The 18,939-nt window shown below is 36.8% G+C and overlaps 1 protein-coding gene across 2 annotated transcripts in view; it reads left to right on the top strand.

Moving 5' to 3' along the window:
* The window catches only part of Glcci1 (glucocorticoid induced 1), a 75,920-nt gene that overhangs the window by 10,302 nt on the left and 46,679 nt on the right, over nucleotides 1-18,939 (top strand). For both annotated transcript variants that reach the window (XM_076566212.1, XM_076566211.1), the window contains exon 2: nucleotides 16,809-16,960. In XM_076566212.1, the coding sequence (XP_076422327.1) occupies nucleotides 16,809-16,960 (152 nt within the window). The remainder of the gene's footprint in view (nucleotides 1-16,808; nucleotides 16,961-18,939) is intronic.

The raw sequence follows: 18,939 nt of genomic DNA, 5'->3' as shown, positions 1-18,939 counted from the left end.
CCAGTTGCCTTGAAACGATTCTGGATGTTGGATCATCTGGGCCATGGTGTCATCGGAGACCTTTCAGGTGGTCTTGGCTGGTCAAACCTGATGTATCTTAATCTGGAACAAATCCATAGCCTCTGGCTTTCTGTGGAAACAAAAGCAGAGCCTCCTTTCCAAAGCAACATATCCTTACATCCAAATTTTGAAGTTAAGGTACCTTTAAAATACACATTTTGGCATAACTCAACAGCTTTTGCAATCAAATGTTTCTCTTCAGTTACGAATATCAAAGAGAACATAATCCAGATTCTCTGTGTGGTAGCCATCTTTACGTGGCTTATGTTTTATATTACCTCGAGCCTATTGCTTTAAACTGCAGCCTTCTAAGCCTGAAACGGTGCTGTGGCTGCTGGCTCCTCCCACTTCAGCTTCCCAACATGGCGGTGGTACGTTTTCCGCCAGCTCTGGGAGCCATCATGGGTCTGTGCTTTTATCCAAGCAGCGTGTAGCCCAGAAACCTCTTTTTGTTTTGTACTAGTAAAGGCTAAATCCACCACGCAGCTTAATGTGCCACTTGCAGAGGCCTCATTCCCGCCATACTGCAGACCGAGCTCGCACGCTAGGAACCCGCCAGTAGCTCAAACCGGCAGGCTGCCGCTCATTTGAGAGAGACAATTAGGAAGCTGTTTTTAGCTCCATTTTAGAATCTTTTCTCAGGTTTTAGGTAGAAACTTTTGCCAACACGTTGGGCGCCATTTGTAGCTTGAGTTTTTCTGCCTTGCCCACAGTCAGGACAAATCTTTGTCACCCGCCAGTCCCACAGCCGCTCAGACCCAACCAAGTAAACACAGAGACTTATATTGCATACAAACTGTATGGCCATGGCAGGCTTCTTGCTAAGTGTTCTTATAGCTTAAATTAATCCATTTCCATAAATCTATACCTCGCCACGTGGCTGGTGGCTTACCGGCATCTTCACATGCTGCTGGTCATGGTGGCGGCTGCAGTGTCTCTCCACCTCAGCCTTCTGCTTCCCACAATTCTCCTCTCTCCTTGTCCCACCTACTTCCTGCCTGGCCACTGGCCAACCAGTGTTTTATTTATTGACCAATCAGAGCAATTTGACATATAGACCGTCCCACAGCATTCTGACATTTAGCAAAATTAACTAATACCCAAGAAGCTGTTCTAAATGAATATGAATATATCATTTCTATCACCTCTTTAGTCTGAGTTTGAAAGTTCTTAGAAATTTGGTATTCAAATAACTCCTAAAAAGGAAAGAACTGTTGTGCAAACTGTTTCTCTCTCTCCCCCTTTCCTGTGAAAAGATGTGTTTATTTTAGATAAATATTTCAAGGTCTGTTTTAGAATATTGTGTCCTTAACAAACAAACAAACAATAACAAAGAGGTATTACTCCTTTTATAATTTCTTAGATCTTTTCCTAAGCAGCCTTAGAAAGTAGTCCTCTTTCCTTGGGAAAAGCTTTAGAAACCCTTGTATTCTTATTACTGTCAGGAAGACAAAACAATGAGTAAACATCATTAGATTAGTCATTTATTTGTAGGAATGCATACTTTCGTTTATAATTATATTTTTCTAGAGGGTAATTTTTTTTAACATAAAGCTTCCAAGTTGTGGGTGGGGAAGGGAGGAGGGAAGAGGAGAGGAGAACGGGATTGCACACATATGTCTGTATGCTTTGAAGTTCACACTCCTTTCTCAGCAATCACCAGATAATGAGAAGTGCCTGATACTCTGTCCACAAAGATGAGAGGTTCATGATCATCTTTTTTTGTAGGACTTTAATTTTAGTATACAAGTGGTAGTGACTAAATTTTGCCCACTCACATAAGATAAAATCAATGGAGACCCAACTAGACCCAGTTTTGAAGTTCTTCCCTGTGATTATGGGGTAATTTACTACTTATGTCATTACAATTACATTTCCTTCACAGAGGAATGCTTTAAATGTTGAGCTTGTGGACTAAACTGCTTACTTTAAAGTTGTTTGATAAGAAATAGGTTTGTTGATTTGGTTTGGAGAAAAATTTACTTTCAACATGTTTCCTTTTGTGAATCATTAAACATAATTTGAATTCACAGTTGTATCCAATTTACTACTTTTTAAAATTTATTATTTTTTTATGTGTATAGGTGTTTTGCCCTGCATGTATATATCTCTGTACCACACAAGTGCCTGGTGCCCATGGAGGCCAGAAGAGGGTGTCAGATTCCCTGAGACTGGAGTTACAGACAGTTGTAAGCTGGCATGTGGGTATTGGAAATCAAACTCAGGTGTTTCTGACCACTGAGCCGTCTTTCTAGCCTGTTTATTCTTCTAAACAAATGTATCATACTTTTCTTCATAATTAGTGAGTTCAAAATTGTTTTGGTTTTTACATTCAAAACTGAAACAAGCTTTGAAAAGTGTACTAGGCATGACGGTGTATGCCTGTAATATTAGTACTCCAGAGACTGAGGCGGGAGGATAGAGATCTTAAAGCCAGTCAAAACAAGAGACCCTGTTTGAATTTAAAACAAAAAGTATAGGGGTTGGTGAGATGGCTCAGAAGTTGAGTGCCTACTGCTCTTGTGGTGGACTGGAGTGCCATTCCTAGCACCCAGTCCTAGGGCTCCCCAACCCCTTGTAACTCCAGTTTCAGGTATTCTGACCCCCCTCTTCTGGCTTCTGAAGGCCACTGTAAGCAGATGAGCACACCACACACAAAAATAAATCTTCAGAAAGTATGTGTGGCATTTCTGTGGACTAGAGTTATTCTTAGAGGTAGAGCTTGTTAACAGCAGATTAAAACCGACATCCCTATATTCTACAAACTTAAAAATCGAAATATTTTTAAATATAACTGTCTTTGAAGGTTTGTTAGTGCTTTTTTTTCTTAGACATATGTTTTCACAGAGTAGACTACACCACACTCTTTTAGTATGGAAATTAATGTTCAGTTTAGATACTTTGAAAAAGTGGACTAGTATTATTTTATGCTACTAAGAGAATAAAATGATTTAATAAAAATTTAACTATATATAGTTGCACATTTGAATTATGCTTTAATGATTCATTTGTACAGAGGTACAATTTAGGAGTACAGTTATCAAGATCAGAATATTGAATGATTTAAGTTTAAAGTCAGGGACTTGATGTGGAAATGAAGATGGATGGTTTCTTTGTTGGCACTGTGGAGTACAGTCTTGGATGATGATGGTGGTGGTGGTGGTGATGGTGATGATGATTATGATGATTTTACTTTGTACTAGCCTAAAGCTACTATCTTATTTCTCTCTCCGATTGCTGTATATTATTCAGTCTCAGAATTCTCTTCAGTCTATCAGTTGTTTTTTCCTTCCCTCTTAGACGTCTAGAGGGCCCTCTAATCGGTCCCAATTATTTCTTGTTAGACTGTAGACTGCTTAGTATTCTTAGGCCTTTCCCTGCCATTAGGCTTTTATTTTGCTGTTTTACTACAGTCTATCTTGAGAAGAAAAAAATTGATTTTTATGAAATGATTTCTTTTGGTTTCTTAGTTAATAAGGTTAATAAGAAATAAAGTCCACCATGTTTAGCTTGACACAAAAGACTCATGCATCTTAATACACCCATTTTGTACCTGTGTTCCTGCTAGATTGAATTCACTGTTTTTAAAAAAGTGTTTTGTTTTCTTAAGGATATGTTAGTATTCTTTTGTAACTCTTTGAATTCATAGTCTCTGTCGGAAAGTCTCTTTCTCTAATTTATGTGCATTTTTTGCTGAAAATTCCTGAATTCTTTGCAGGTAGTCCTTCAGCTAGCCTCAACTTTTTCAGGTGGGGATAATTGTTAGTCCTCTGTGTTTTTGAAGCACTGTATACACATATTTCTGTTGTGTTGCAGCTATTTAAGGAACATGGGGTCTTACTTAAAACGTCACTTTCTTTAGAGTATGAATCTAGACACTTTTGGATGTCACTGCCCGCCAAATATATTCCTTTATTTGAATGTTTTAATGTTACTGTATCAGCTTGTTTGAAATTTTACTAAAGATTCTTTTTAGTTGACAAGTTACTTTTTTCTTAAGTGCAGGTGCCTCTGAAAAGACATTGAGACTTGTTATATTTGTATGACTTAATTCAATTACATTATTTCCCTTGTGCTACTTAGATAAGAACAAACAGTACTAAGAGAATGGATGTTTTCTTAAAAGTAGGAGGAGGGAATGATGAATATAGTCCTTTTTGAATAGAAAGTGCTGGTCTTTCAGTAAGATTGATAATAGTAGGCATTTGAAAACAGAACCCCTAGTCTCCAAATGGCTCCTAGTCTTATAACCTAGAATAGATGATAGCACTGGATTCTTTGCTTACCAAGAGGTTTTAGCTTACCAAAAGATGTTCTGTAGGCCAGTGAGGTGGCTCAGCAGGCAAAAATGCCTGCCCCTGAGCCTCATCTGAGTTGCCTCATCTGAGTTCTATCCACTGGACCCACATGGTGGAAGGGGGTAATTGACCACTAAAAGTTGTCCTCTAACCTACATATTTGATGCAAATGTGCACATATCTACAATCAGTTATAAAGTAGTTTAAAATGTTTTATAGTTAAATCTGTTGTTAAACTTACTCAGAAAATTTGACTTCAATATTTTGTTTTAATGTTACTCAATGGAATTTTTTACCCTATTAGATGTGACACATGTGTATAGTCATAATCTGTTTGAAATGACATGCCACATTTCTCTGGTAAACCTCTAGAACTTTGAGATAAGTGTACCATCCTCTAAACCTATTTAAAGAGATCACATTGAGGAATTACATATGTATCCTAACATTTTTTTTTTGAAACTTCTTGAAAAAACATTTCATTTATAGTGTTCTCAATGATGGTGAATTTCTCTTAGGGATGGATAAAACTTTTGAAAATAACCAAGAAAGTTATTAGGAACCTAGTGTTGAGTAGGTTAGATTATCTGTTTGCAGTGACAGATGATTGTGATGATAGTCTAGTGAGACTGACTTTGAAATTTGATTTAGATTGTCTCCAAACATAATTCAGACCTTTCTGTTGTAAAGATTTCTATGTCTTTGCTAAATCCTGTTATTTCCTCCTGTATGTTCACTTCTAGACTATAATTCATAGCCTTGCTCCTTACACTAAACAAGCTAAGTGGCATATGATACTTTCATCCTCCTCAGTTTAAAAATGTTAGTTTGACCTTCCTTATTCTTGCTCTTCCCTCTTCTGCCAGCTGAATACAGAGATTCCTGCAGAAGAATGATGAGGCCTAGAGGAATGGTGATCTGTAAGATGAAGGAAGTCTGAATCACTGAATGATGATACCGAGGGCCATCTGTCAGTCAGGAAGATACAATTAGGCTGTTACTGTGATAAGCCACTCAGTTTTTCAAGTAGTAGCAGCTAGCATTAACCAACATTACTATACTTTAGAGCTTCAAGATGGCTAACCAGCAATTGTCTTTGCAGTTACTTTGATATTTCTCCTTGATAGTCCCACTCTTTATTCTTTGATTGTTAAATAGGCACATATAGCTCATTGTGTATTGTCAGTAGGTCTGACACCCCATCAAGTTGATCATGTGACTTTGATGGAATATATTTATTTGGAAGTAATTAGCTATGTGGTGATATTTTATTTGTGCTGAAATGTGATATTTTATTTGTGCTTTAATGAATAAACCTTGCCTGGAGCTCAGAGGAAAAAGCTAGCCACAATACAGAAGTTATGCAGTGTTAGCACATGCCTTTAATCCTATCTCTTGGCAAGCATGATAACCCTGTGTTCAAGGCCACACTGGAAACAGAGCCAGGTGTGGTGGCACACGCCTTAAATTCCAGCACTAGTTAACCATCGAGGTCTGGAGGTCTGTACAGACAGACAGGAAGTGTCAAAGCTGGGCAGAAAGAGGAAGTGATGTAGCTGAATGGAGAGAGCAAAACAGATGGCAGAACAGCAGAGCATACAGACATGGGTAGACAGGAAGTAACGGGCATTTGGAAGCTGCTGAGTTAGTGAGGTAAGGTTAGCTGTGGCTTTCCCTATTTCCCTGATCTCTCCCAGGTTTTCATCCACATATCTGGCTCCATGTTTTTTATTTAATAAGACCATTTAGAAATTCATCTACAAGCTATCACAGACCAAAGCACCTATACTTTCTGATTAAAATATTAAAAATCATCTTTAAAAAAGCTTATAGATATCTTTTTTTTTTTGTTTGTTTGTTTGTTTTCCGAGACAGGGTTTCTCTGTGTAGCTTTGCGCCTTTCCTGGAGCTCACTTGGTAGCCCAGGCTGGCCTCGAACTCACAGAGATCCGCCTGGCTCTGCCTCCCGAGTGCTAGGATTAAAGGCGTGCGCCACCACCGCCCGGCGCTTATAGATATCTTAAGTAATGGCAGCCTCAGAGAAATAAGACCAAAGTTTACCAGAGTATCTGGGAGTCACAAAGATCTTAGTGTATTTGCTAAATGGTCTTCCACTTTGTTCAGTTCTTATCCCATCTCAACACTTCATTATACATTATAATTTTAAATGAGTTGCATAAACATAATACCTTAAACAAGAGTAGAAATATATATGTAGTATCACAAAATTAACTTTAATGTTGTATCAATAAACTAAAATCCATAGCAATACATTTCAAACAAGTTGTTGCTGTTTTAAAGTAGATTCAGTAATCTACCCTTGCATCTTATCATATCTATAATATCCCTTTTCTTCTTTAGAAAGAGATTACATTTATAATCATCCCCCTTTAAATAAAAATAAACAAAAACAATATTTTGGGATTTTGGGCATAGCTTCCTGCTGGTTGGGGGCACTGGCAATCTTACGGAGATCCTGAGAAAATTAAGAATTATAGTTAAATCTTGGCTATAGTAGTCTGTGAGGCTTTATCGACCCTTCAAGGGTTCTTGGTTGATCAAACTGTATTAATATGGAAGCATCCCATAGGTTTTCATCTTCTGTGGAAATAAAAGCAAAACCTCTTTTCCAAAGCAACATATCCTTAGACGTAATTTTTGAAGTCAAAATACCTTTAAAATATACATATTGAATATACATAGTGGTTTAACTTAGTAGCCTTTACAATCAAATGCCTCTTTCCAGTTAAAAATCCAAAGACAATATAATAATCTGCAGTACCCAGATTGTTTGTGTAATTTTTATCTTTACGTGGCTTAACTTATATATTATTCTAATTCTCTTTAAAGATTTTATTTTTTAAAACTATTTCTTCATAGTTATTCCTTTTTTTCTCTTTCAAGCCTACGTACATTTTTTTACATATATTGTAAATCGTTTAGAGTTTTATTCCATCTGAATCTGTCTTATTGTGCATTTGTAATCAGATTTTGACCATTGATTTAAACTGCAGTGTGCCTAGAACTATAGCGGCAGCCCTGGCTGCTGGCTCCACACACCTCAGCTTCCCAACATGGCAGAGGTACATTCACTGCCAGCTCTAGGAAGCAGTGGGTCTATGCCTCCCACAAGCAGCATGTAGCCCAGAAACCTGTTTTTTTGTCTGTACTAGCAAAAGCTAAATTCACCATATAATTCACTGCATGGCTTGGAGACACCTCTGTGTACAGCAGCGGGAATCCACCATGCTGTGGGTCAAGCCTACATGCCATGAACCTGCCATACTATAGGTCAGGCCTGCACACTGCAGTATCTCTGTTATCACGACTTCCCTGAGAGACACAATTAGGTTGGGCACCAAATGTAGCCAGAAGTTTATCCGGTCCTACCTGGCACCAGGTTGGGACGAATCTCTCTGACCTGCATCCCACAGCCCCTTGGTCCCAAGTAAACACACAGAGGCTTTTATTATTTACAAACTGTATGGCCTGTGGTTTCAGCTTCTTGCTAGCTAGTTCTTTCATCTTAACCCATTCCTATCAATCTATATGTTGCCACATGGCCGTGGTGTTACCAGTCTCTTGGCATCCTGTTGCTCCTTCATGGGCAGGCTGGCATCTCCTCCCACTCTTCTTTCTCCTCTCACTATCTCTTGGATTTTCTCACCTTGCTCCATCCTGCCCTGCAGGAGGCCAATGCAGCTTTATTTATTAGCCAATGGTAGCAACACATATTCAAAGCATACAGAAAGACATCCCACAGCATTATATCCATTCATACTGTATCTTAAAGTTGACATAATTTGATTGTTCTTTTATAGAGTTTCCATGATATTAATAGAGCTAGTTAATTCTTTTCTAGCTTTAAAAGTTTTGAGGTGCAGATGAGATGGTTCTCTGATTAAAGCTACTGTTATCAAGCCTGAAATGTGAGTTAGTCCCCAAAACCCATGTGGTGGAAGGACAGAACCAACTCTTGTAAGCTTTCCTCTGACATCTGTACACACACACACACACACACACACACACACACACACACACACACACACACGGAATACAATGTAAACAATATTTTAAAGAGATTCTTCTTTTTTGACATGTCTGGTACATTATTCTCTGTCCCTTCAGAGTTCCTTTTAGTCTCTTCCATGGCAAGGAGAAGGCCCTTCTCCAGGCTTCACTCCATGATGTTTATGTCATATAGCAACGTCTTTAAGTCTGTGAGTCCTCTGACCAACCATTTCCCTTAAAGGGGTTCCTGGATTCCTATTTCTTGATCCCTTCAATAGTATTTACTATAGGCTTCTCTAAGATGTTCTTTGGAATTTACTCTGTGATCGTCAGCTTTGGAAGGCAAGAATAGGTCAAATTGTATTACGAGAGTGCAGGTGGGTGCTCGGATTTCAGTTACTTCTCTAGCCTGAGCAGAAACATTTTTTAAACCTATCCAACACAATGAAAGTATAATTGAATATGAGAAGTGTATAAACACATATATTAAACATATATAAGGCTGTTATCTCTATGCCTGGCTTTAGAAGAATTTGTCATCACACAATCACATATTCAGAAATTCAGGCTTACATAGTTAAGAAGAACACTAATTTTACTATACTGTAGTCACTAATTTTACTCTACAGTAGTTCAGTATTTGTTTGATTTATTTGAACATGTTCTTGTTCTCCCTTTTCAAAGATTCTAGCTGAATGGTTCCTACATTCCATCCATCCTTAATTGCTTTGCATACTTTAGGTTCAATTTCTTCTAGGTAGATTCTTTCAAAAAAGACTCAGGAAGGTTGTTATTTTAATTCTTGCTGATTTACATAACAAGAATGTAGATATAGTTTTCACTAATATAATTTTTCTTTATTTTTGATAATTTCATACATTTTTTACAATGAAATATTATATCCACTCCTCCCATCTCTCCCACCTTCCTGTATTTCTTTCCTCATGTCCCCCTCCCAACTTCTTCCTTTTTTCTTTTCCTCTTTTTATATATATAAACTACCATGTCCAATCAGGGTTGCTCATGTATCCATATGCTGGAGCACGAGAAACCTCCTAGTGACCACACTTCCAGAGAAAAATTTACCTTCCTTCCTCTGGCAACCATCAGATGCCAGGAGCTTCTCAGTAAGTGGTGGGGCCTGGAGAGCATACCCCTCAAAATTTTATGCTAAAATTTTGGTCTTCTGAAGATAACCACACCAGCTGTGAATTAATGGGTGCAGGTCCTAAAGAAAGCTTTTCACAGCACTCCATCCAATTATCCAGCTCTTATATTCATTTTTGCATCCTCTTTTTCTTCATCCTCTTTTAGTGATGCTCCCTCAGTTGTAATTTTTATCTAGGGCTCAAGCACATGCTTCCACCATGCCTTTGAATTTCCTAGCTTGATAATGAACTTTGATCCCATGTGAACCTCTTTTCTTTACAAATTACCCTGTTTCTAATATTCTGTTGTTGCAACAAAAATGGACTATGACAGTGGCTCATGTGTTGATCTAATTTTTTATTGCTTTTGTGCCAAGGAAGACAGACCAATATAGAATGCTGGTAAAATGCCTAGAACATGCTGACTAGAAAACTAAACTAGTCATAATTATATTAGATAATATTATTATATATCAGATTAGATAGAGATGCATATCTTTTTCCTACTTTCTTTCTTTCTTTCTTTTCTTTTCTTTTCTTTTTTTTTTTTTTTTTTTTTTTTTTTTTTTTTTTTGAGACAGGGTCTCATGATTTAGCCTTAGCTGGCATGGAACTCATTATGTAGACTCGGGTGGTCTCAAACTCATAGAAATTCGCCTGCCCTTGCTTCCCAAATGCTAAGTTTAAAGCTGTGTACTATGCCTGTGTACACATTTTTTTCTTATTCTCAGTTATGCAATTTTAATTTCTTTTAAAAATTATTCTCTGTAATTATAAGGCAAGAAAAATATAATTTGGTAGTGATAATATTTAAATATTTAACATTCATATGATATATAATAAACTATATTTAAAACTAGTTTCTAAGATAATAGCTCTCATTACAAATATAATAAAGCTAAATCTATTTATAACTGGAACTTTATCGATTTTGTCTTTAACTGTAGTGAAACAATGGCAGGCACATTCCCTACTTGTATGTATTTATGGCTATTTTTCAAATCTCAGATTAAAAAGTATATCATTTTGAAAATTTTGAAATTGGAGACAAGCCACCTAATGTCTTGCTGTCTCAATGCATTTGCTATTTTGATATCTATGAAGATTAAAATAGGTTAAACGTTATAAAACACTATCTTTAAAGGGCAAAAGTTGTTTTATAAGATGAGTATACAGTATTATAATTTTAGGGTCATGATTAAATCCTTCAATAAAATTAAACTATTATTTTTGAAGTTTCACCCTGTTTAAATACCTAAGTTCTACTCTGCTTATATAGAAAGCCTGTTTAATAGCCTTTTTGAGACTGTCTTATGTTTTTCAGTAAATGACTTTTATTGCAGTCAACTTTCATTGCACTCCAAATGCTTTAAGTGCTTGAGTCTTCCGACCCTTTTTCCCTCTTTCTTTTCCATGGTGTTTCAATCACCTTCACTTCCCATTCCATTTAAATAACCCTTCCCAGGTCTACCTCATTTCCCTATGCCCTCAATTTGTGTCTTATCTTTTTTTTTTTTTTTTTTTTAAATAACCTACTGTTTGTGCTGTTAATATTCTCATGGATGTGAGACCTCCACTAGAATATGGTTGACCAAGCATAGTCCATTTGTTTAAAGAAAACATAATTATTCTTGCCAAGAAGCCATCAGCTGTCATTAGCTTCTGGGGAAGGTGGTTATGGGAGGACTTATGAACGCCTCCCTCTCCTATGCTAGAACATTGACCTGCTGCTGCTGCTGCTGCTGCTGCTGCTGCTGCTGCTGCTGCTGCTGCTGCTGCTGCTGCTGCTGCTGCTTCTTCTTCTTCTTCTTCTTCTTCTTCTTCTTCTTCTTCTTCTTCTTCTTCTTCTTCTTCTTCTTCTTCTTCTCCTTCTCCTCCTCCTCCTCCTCCTCCTCCTCCTCCTCCTCCTCCTCCTCTCCCCCTCCCCCTCCCCCTCCCCTCCTCCTCCTCCTCCTCCTCCTCCTCCTCCTCCTCCTCCTCCTCCTCCTCCTCCTCCTCCTCCTCTTTGGTGTTTTTTTTTTTCAAGACGGGGTTTCTCTATGTAGCCCTGGCTATCCTAGAACTCACTCTGTAGGTCAGGCTGGCCTCGAACTCAAGAGATCCACTTGCTTCTGCCTCTGCCTCCTAGTGCTGGAACCACTGCTTGGCTGACTTGGTTACTCTTGTGCAGGCAGCCACAGCTAATGTGAGTTCATGAATGCAGTTATATTGTCATGTCTAGAAGACACTGTTTTCTCCCTAACCTCTTGCTCTTAGAAATCTTTCTGCCTTCTCTTCTTTGATGGTCCTTGAAGCTTGGTGGGGGGTGGTGATAAAGATGTCCCATTTGTGACTGTTCATCTCCATGACAATTTACTCTCTGCACATTGATCAGTTGTTATTATTTATTTATTTATTTAATTTTTTTTTTGTTTTTTGAGACAGGGTTTCTCTGTGTAGTTTTGGAGCCTGTCCTGGATCTCACTCTGTAGACCAGGCTGTCCTCAAACTCACAGAGATCCACCTGGCTCTGCCTCCCGAGTGCTGGGACTAAAGGCATGCACCACCACCGTCTAGCTCAATTGTTAATTTCTGCATTAACCACCACCCACTGTGCAAAGCAATTTAGGATGAAGATTGATAACTGCACTAATCTATAGGTATAGAGACATGAATTTACAGGACAGTTTGATATTGTGTCCTTTTAACAAAATAATAGTAATGGATTTATCCACTGGGGTCTGTGAACACATCAAAAATGGGTTCTTAGCTGGCTTAACGGTACCAGAAATGCTTTTCCTTTGTGGAGTGGGTCTTAAATCTGATCAGAAACCAGTTGTTTACTATTGTGACATCTCATGTTACTATTGCACCCGTGGGCATATCTTGTCACAGTGGTCATTGTGGTTCACAAAGTTCTCAGTTGGGTAAAGTCTTTGCTAACTTCCTCCCAGCAACCTACATCAGCTCTTTATGATAGTATGAAAGCTATCTGGCAAAGAAGAAGCTTCCTGGTTAGTACCCACTTGATTTCTCCATGTCCTGTGAGCAAAATATGTGATGTCTTCAACAATTGTGTCTTAGCAAGTTGTGTGTGTTAAACCGAGAGCAGGGATAGTAGCTTATATTTGTGTGTGTGTGTGTGTGTGTGTGTGTGTGTGTGTGTGTGTGTGTGTAGGTGTGTAGGTGTAGGCATCTTTGGGTTACAAATGACCACCAACATGATGTATCTGTACTTTGCATTGGGGTTTGCATTTGGTAACATAAAGCTTCTGTGAGGAGCATTATCTTTTGTGTAGAGTAACTCCAATTAAACTTCTTATATTTTTGGTTGTGAGCCTAGCCTTTAATGGCTGAGCTATCCCTCCAGCCCATCCAATCAAACTTCTTTATGTGAATAAATAAATAAATGTGTGGTTGTGTGTGTGTGTGTGTGTGTGTGTGTAAACTAAAACATGTTTCTATATGCTTTCTAAAACATTTTTAGTGTTATCCAAATCTTTATTCAGCTTTTATCTTCCTAATGTTCATAAGCATTTACCTGAGCTCTTTATTTAAAATTTAAAATTTGCTGTATGGCTAGTGCTTAGTTTGGAAAGTGCCTTTTTTGAAGGAACAGACTGGTTATTTAATTTAGTTAGATCTAGAAGTTTAGCTTATTGCAAATTTCAAAGAACTGGTTGCCCTTTATGTAGCAGGATGTTTTCTTGAGTCAAGCTTGTATGTATACTTTTTATTTTTTCATTCATTCATTCATTCATTCATTCATTCATTCATTCATTCATTCAGTGTGTAGTGTGTGTGTGTGTGTGTGTGTGTGTGTGTGTGTGTGTGTGTGTGTGTGTGTGTATTTGAGCACCTGGATCCTAAAGATTTAGTTCAGTTTTCTAGCCATCAGCTCTTGAGCTATTGTAGAATTTGGGTGACCTGGTACACTGAATAGTTTATTTCAAGTGTTGATTCCTTCTACCAATTCTCCTAGACAGGGTTTTGCTATGTTTCTCAGGCTAGTGTTGACTTCAGGATCCTGCTGCTTCAGCCTCTGAGTGCTAGTATTAATAGGCAGATCATGCTTGGTGAAAAACAACATGTGTATTTGTTTTGTTTTGTTTCTGTTTTTTCCTGAGACAAGGTCTCATTATGTAGTCCTGGCTGTCCTAGAACTCGATGTATAAAGCAGGCTGGTCTTGAACTCACAGAACTCCACCTGTCTCTGCTTCCTGAGTGCTAGGATCAAAGGTGTGTGCCACCACACCTGCATGTCTGGCTAGGAGGATTTTTTAATTTTTACTTTTTAATGGTGATAGGTACTGAACTCCAGGGTCTTGTACTGATCAAATGATCTACATACTCAGCTTACAAAGAGTTTTAAAAGCATATAAGCTACATACAATTTTTAAATAGCTTAGAGTAGATAGTAGAAGTTATGTTTTTCACTACTAATGGCTTTCCAGTTTCATTGTCCTTTTTATTATTGGCTCTGTCATTCAAGGAGTAATTGTTTTTATCCTGTTTCTTCTTGGTAGATGAAGTATAAAGTAACTTTAAAAAATCTTTAGAAGGGCATGACAAATCAAATTTTAAGATATACATTAATTTTGTCTTCACAGTTTATAAAATTAGTATATATTGCATTTATAAACTGGGAAAAGTACTGGAAAGAATTAAGAGGTAGTAAGAAAGTGACAAGGAGAAAAATAGTAAAACAAAAAGCAAGTAGGAAGGAAGTATTACAAACTAGGAAAAAATACAGTATAAGCTATGACAAATGGGATAAACTTACTTTTTACAATAAAAAGTAGGATTAGATAGTTTGTATAAAACATACACATTACATTTGATTAGATGATCTTGAGAATAAACATACAAGGCAAATTATATAGAAAGCAGTTGGGAACCATGTTTAGCTTGATAGTATTTAAAAGTAAAAAGTAGTAAGTGAGACAGATGTTAATTACAATGCCTATAGGTAATGATGATGTTACACACTGACATGTATCAAATTGTAAAGAACAAAAATATAAATGTGAATTTTTTCCAAAAAAAGAAAATTTTTAGAACTCAATAGTTGACATATTAGATAACCTTTCTAAGTACCACATCAAGTGGCTAACTCTTTACTCTAAGTTTTTATTTAATTCAGTTGACAAGTTGTATTCTAAAGCAAAAATGTATGTTTTTTATTACTCAGGAAAATTAATCATGTGTAGCATGAATCTTAAAAGTTCTTATCAATAAAATCAAACCTGAGGCCAGTTATTGGGGTGAATGCTGGAAGATCAGAGAAGCAGAACAAGCCACAGCTACCTCACCTCCACAGTTCCTCAGCTGATCTTGTTTCCTCAGACTAGCAGCCTCTGAGTCCTCATCCAGAATGGATCTCAGCTGAACTGCTGCTCGAAAGCCTGAAGCTTAACCAGCTAAAAGCTTCTAGTTTCTGGTCTTCACGCCTTATATATCTTTCTGCTTTCTGCCATCACTCCCTGGGATTAAAGGCTCACTTTCTGGGATTAAAGGCGTGAGGCACCATGCCTGGCTGTTTCCAATGTGACCTTGAACTCAACAGAGATCCAAAGGGATTTCTGCCTCTGGAATGCTAAGATTAAAGGCATGTGCTACCACTGCCTATCCTCTATGTTTAATATTGTGGCTGTTCTGTTCTCTTACCCCAGATAAGTTTATTAGCATGCCCAATATTTTGGGGAACACAATACCACCACAATCATGCTTTTTTATTTCACAAAGAAAATTACATGTGATTCCTAATAGTAGAAATAGACATTAGGTTTTCTTGCCTTTTATGCACAGTAAACTATAATTAAGTAATAAAAATAAAGAGGGAATTTGGTAATTTTCAGATTTTCTCTAATAATTCTTAGGTCAAACAAAAGCTACATTTCTAAGATAGTGCCTAGATAATATAACATCAACATTCATAGTACTTTTTCTCTCTCTGTTTTGAAAAACTAATAGTGCATTCTGGTTTCAAGAAGATACCTAAATGACAGTGACAAATTAAAATATTTTTCCTGATCTTTAATAATATGGGAAGTACATTGCCTGATTTAAAACAGGACTGTAAAGACTGAGTCTTGGGAACTTTACTGGTTCCCAATCCCATGGACTTTATTATAAGAACATATTGATAGTATAAGTTATTTGGGGTAGATACATGGAAAATCTAATTTCTTTATATGTTAGGTGTCTCATGTAAAAATGTTGATTTTCAGTAGATACTTAAGGTACCTGAATGGAGAAGAGAGTGAAATTGTTGGAGCAGATTAATCGAACTATATAGAATGTTCAGAGGTCTCTGTCCCTTTCACCACGTATCTTTCACCTTGTTCTACTTCATTACACAGTGAATTCCCTTTACTGCTTTGAATTCTTCCTCTACAAATAAGGATGTTGAATTAAAATACGAAGTTCTTTGTGAATATTATTTATGTGGTCATAAATCAATTCATTAACTATTAAACATGAGCTTCCTTTCAGTCTGTAGTATATGAAATTACGTTCTGGTGGGAGAGAAAGACAAACTTAGGGTACCATGAAAGCAGAAGGGATTGAGGAGTTCTTAACTAGAGAAGGAAGGAGACAAAAGGATGTTGAGCAAGCTTTCACAGTACCGGCTCTGTTGACTGACATCTAAACTGGTCTTAGAGATCAGTAAGTTTGTCGGATGAACTTGGAAGGACAGAATTATAGGCTGAGGAAATGGAGGGTTCAGAGACAGACACATTTCTACTTTTGCAAAAAATACAAATTATTCATATGACTCTAGAATAGGCATGTGGAAGAGTAGCAAGATGATAAACACTGAGATAAATGAGAACCAAATAGTGGAAATCTTTTATGTCATAAGTAGATGATAACTGTGGAATTAGTTTTAGCAATGTTAACCAAGGAGCCAGTGTAAGATTTAGTTGAAATGAATGCAGAGATGACATTTACAAACAAAAGTGGCAGCTTGTGAGGCCTGATGGAATCTTAATTAAAGTTACAGTAGAGATGATATGTAGATTTCCTTACAGATCCCTAAAATGATTGGGTTTTCACATCTGTGAAAGAAAATCCTACAGATGTGTTTGTGTGTGTGTGTGTGTGTGTGTGTGTGTGTGTGTGTGTGTGTGTGTGTGAATATATTTCCTTGGAAAAGGGTTCATAACTTTCATCAGCTCATACATTAGAGGGCTATTAGAGTTTGTATGTTACTAGAAAAAGTGATGAAAAGACATTTACAAGCTCTGAAGTTTATTAATTTTAAAATATGCTCTAACATCTAATTTAATTTTTTTTTCCACTTTTTTAGCAGACAGACCAAAATCTCAGCAAATTCGAACCTCTAGTACAATAAGGCGAACCTCTTCCTTGGATGCGATAACAGGACCTTACCTCACAGGACAGTGGCCACGGGACCCTCATGTTCACTACCCTTCATGCATGAAAGATAAAGCGACTCAAGTAAGATGAGCAAATCAAAACTAGTTCTTTGATTTTGAAACTAGAATGTGATTAAATTATCCTGGATATGAAATAAAGCCAACCAAAGCCAGAAGCCCTTGTTTTAAATATGCTGCCTCATAATAATTTTTTGTCAGTTGGATATAGAAGTTTTTAAGTTATTTAATATTTAGTAAGTAAATTTAGCCTGTATTATATGATTTTAGAGGCATACTGTCATTTTAAGAACTGTTTTATAATAAAATGATAGTTCTATAATAAAATGAAGATAATGACTAGGAAGCATTTTAGAAAATTTATTTTTGTTTTTGAAGAAAAGTTTGCACAGGTCTTAAAAAATAGCTTCTAGAGTATTAGCAACATGCATTATGTTGAAAGGTTATTTTCCTGTTATAAAGGCAAGACTAAAACCAGTGAAATAGAAAATTTTCCATTTTCTTATTTTCCCTATTTTAAAAGAATTCCTAGCCTTTTGAGTTGAAGAACATTTCCTCTCATGTCAGAAAAAAGTATCTAAACATCTTTACTTATTATTATCTGTGTTTTGACTATGTCTTCACTAAATGTTTTTTGAAAATCCTGAAATATATTAGAAATATACGTGATTGTTATTGGGCATAAAGTACACGTCATACGGGTAGGGATAGAAGATAGTAAGTCGGCATTAGATTAGGGAAATATATAAACGTAAGGGTATTCAGAATAAGAGCATTTGGGGCTTTATAGTTTTGAACGGAATTACAGTTTCTTGTTTGAAGAAGGAGGGAAATGTAGGAGAGAGCATTTTGGACATGGTCTATGAGAACCCTCCTTAGCAGTTTTGTTGTCACTATTTTAGGCAAGCTTGGAAACTGAAATGAGTTGCTTCTTTATCATCCATCCCATCAGCTCTGCTTCTTGATTTTTATGCTGCAATCTTTTGCTTTCTATTGTTTTAGCAAGAAAAAGTTAAATTTGATACAGCAAGCAGTGGGATTCTCAGAAGAAAGAATTTGCACACCTTACAGATTATGGGGTAGGCGTTAGAGGGAGATACCGATAGAGAGATTGAGAACCGTATTCTAGAGGAGTTGGATTCACGGTTGTGAAAGAGTGTAGGTATAAAGGATAAGAGACACCAAGTTGAATGACTCAGAACATAGTTGGGGGAAGTCACACAAAAGGATGAAAGAACTAGTTTTATTTATTTGGAAACAAGTAGAGGGAACCAACATTTACTAACTATATACCTTGTACTGTTTGTTTTATTACCTGTTTCGTGTTTAATTTTCACAAGAACATTGCAGTATAATTCAGATGGGAAGCAGAAATTCAGAGAAGCAAAATGACTTGCCCATGATCATGCAACTAAGTCATATTAAAACTAGATCTCTTACGCAGATTATGTCTGCTTTCCTAGTGTAATAACTGACATGGTGCTGATAATAGTTGCTGTTCTTTTTAGATTATATCTCCCCCAGGACAAGAAAATCTTACGTTTATTAAACATATGTTTTGTACTAACACTATCCAGAAATAGTATCTTATTTATCTTTTAAAACAACTCTGAAAAATAGCACCCTTAAGAACAAAAAGCAGAGAGAAGAGCTGGATAGTATAGTCCTAGAAGCCAAAAGAGAAAACATTTTTAAGAAAGATTAGTGACTGATGCCAAAGAGAGGTCACAGAGAATATACGGATCTAGAGATTAAGGGCATGTTGTCATAGAGAGTATAGAATTAATGTTATGGCTGGGTAGAGTGCCAAGATATTTGGAAGTAGAGAGTAGTGTAGAGGCAAAGAAAAAAATTCTGCCTAAGTTTCTTACATGTGTCTTTATCTGCACAGTTGGTATACTGAAACCTAATGCATTGTTACACAATGAAATGATACTTAAGTGTGGCAAATGCTATAAACACACTAGGTTATTAACACTAGCTGTAGGAAAACAACTTTTAATACTTTTCAGGGTCTTTAGCAAATACGACCACTCATTCATA

The sequence above is a fragment of the Peromyscus maniculatus genome, chromosome 3, assembly GCF_049852395.1.
Source record: "Peromyscus maniculatus bairdii isolate BWxNUB_F1_BW_parent chromosome 3, HU_Pman_BW_mat_3.1, whole genome shotgun sequence".
NCBI classification, from domain to species: Eukaryota; Metazoa; Chordata; class Mammalia; order Rodentia; family Cricetidae; genus Peromyscus; species Peromyscus maniculatus.
The sequence above is the reverse complement of the archived record's forward strand: the minus strand, read 5'-3'. Positions and strand labels throughout refer to the sequence as shown.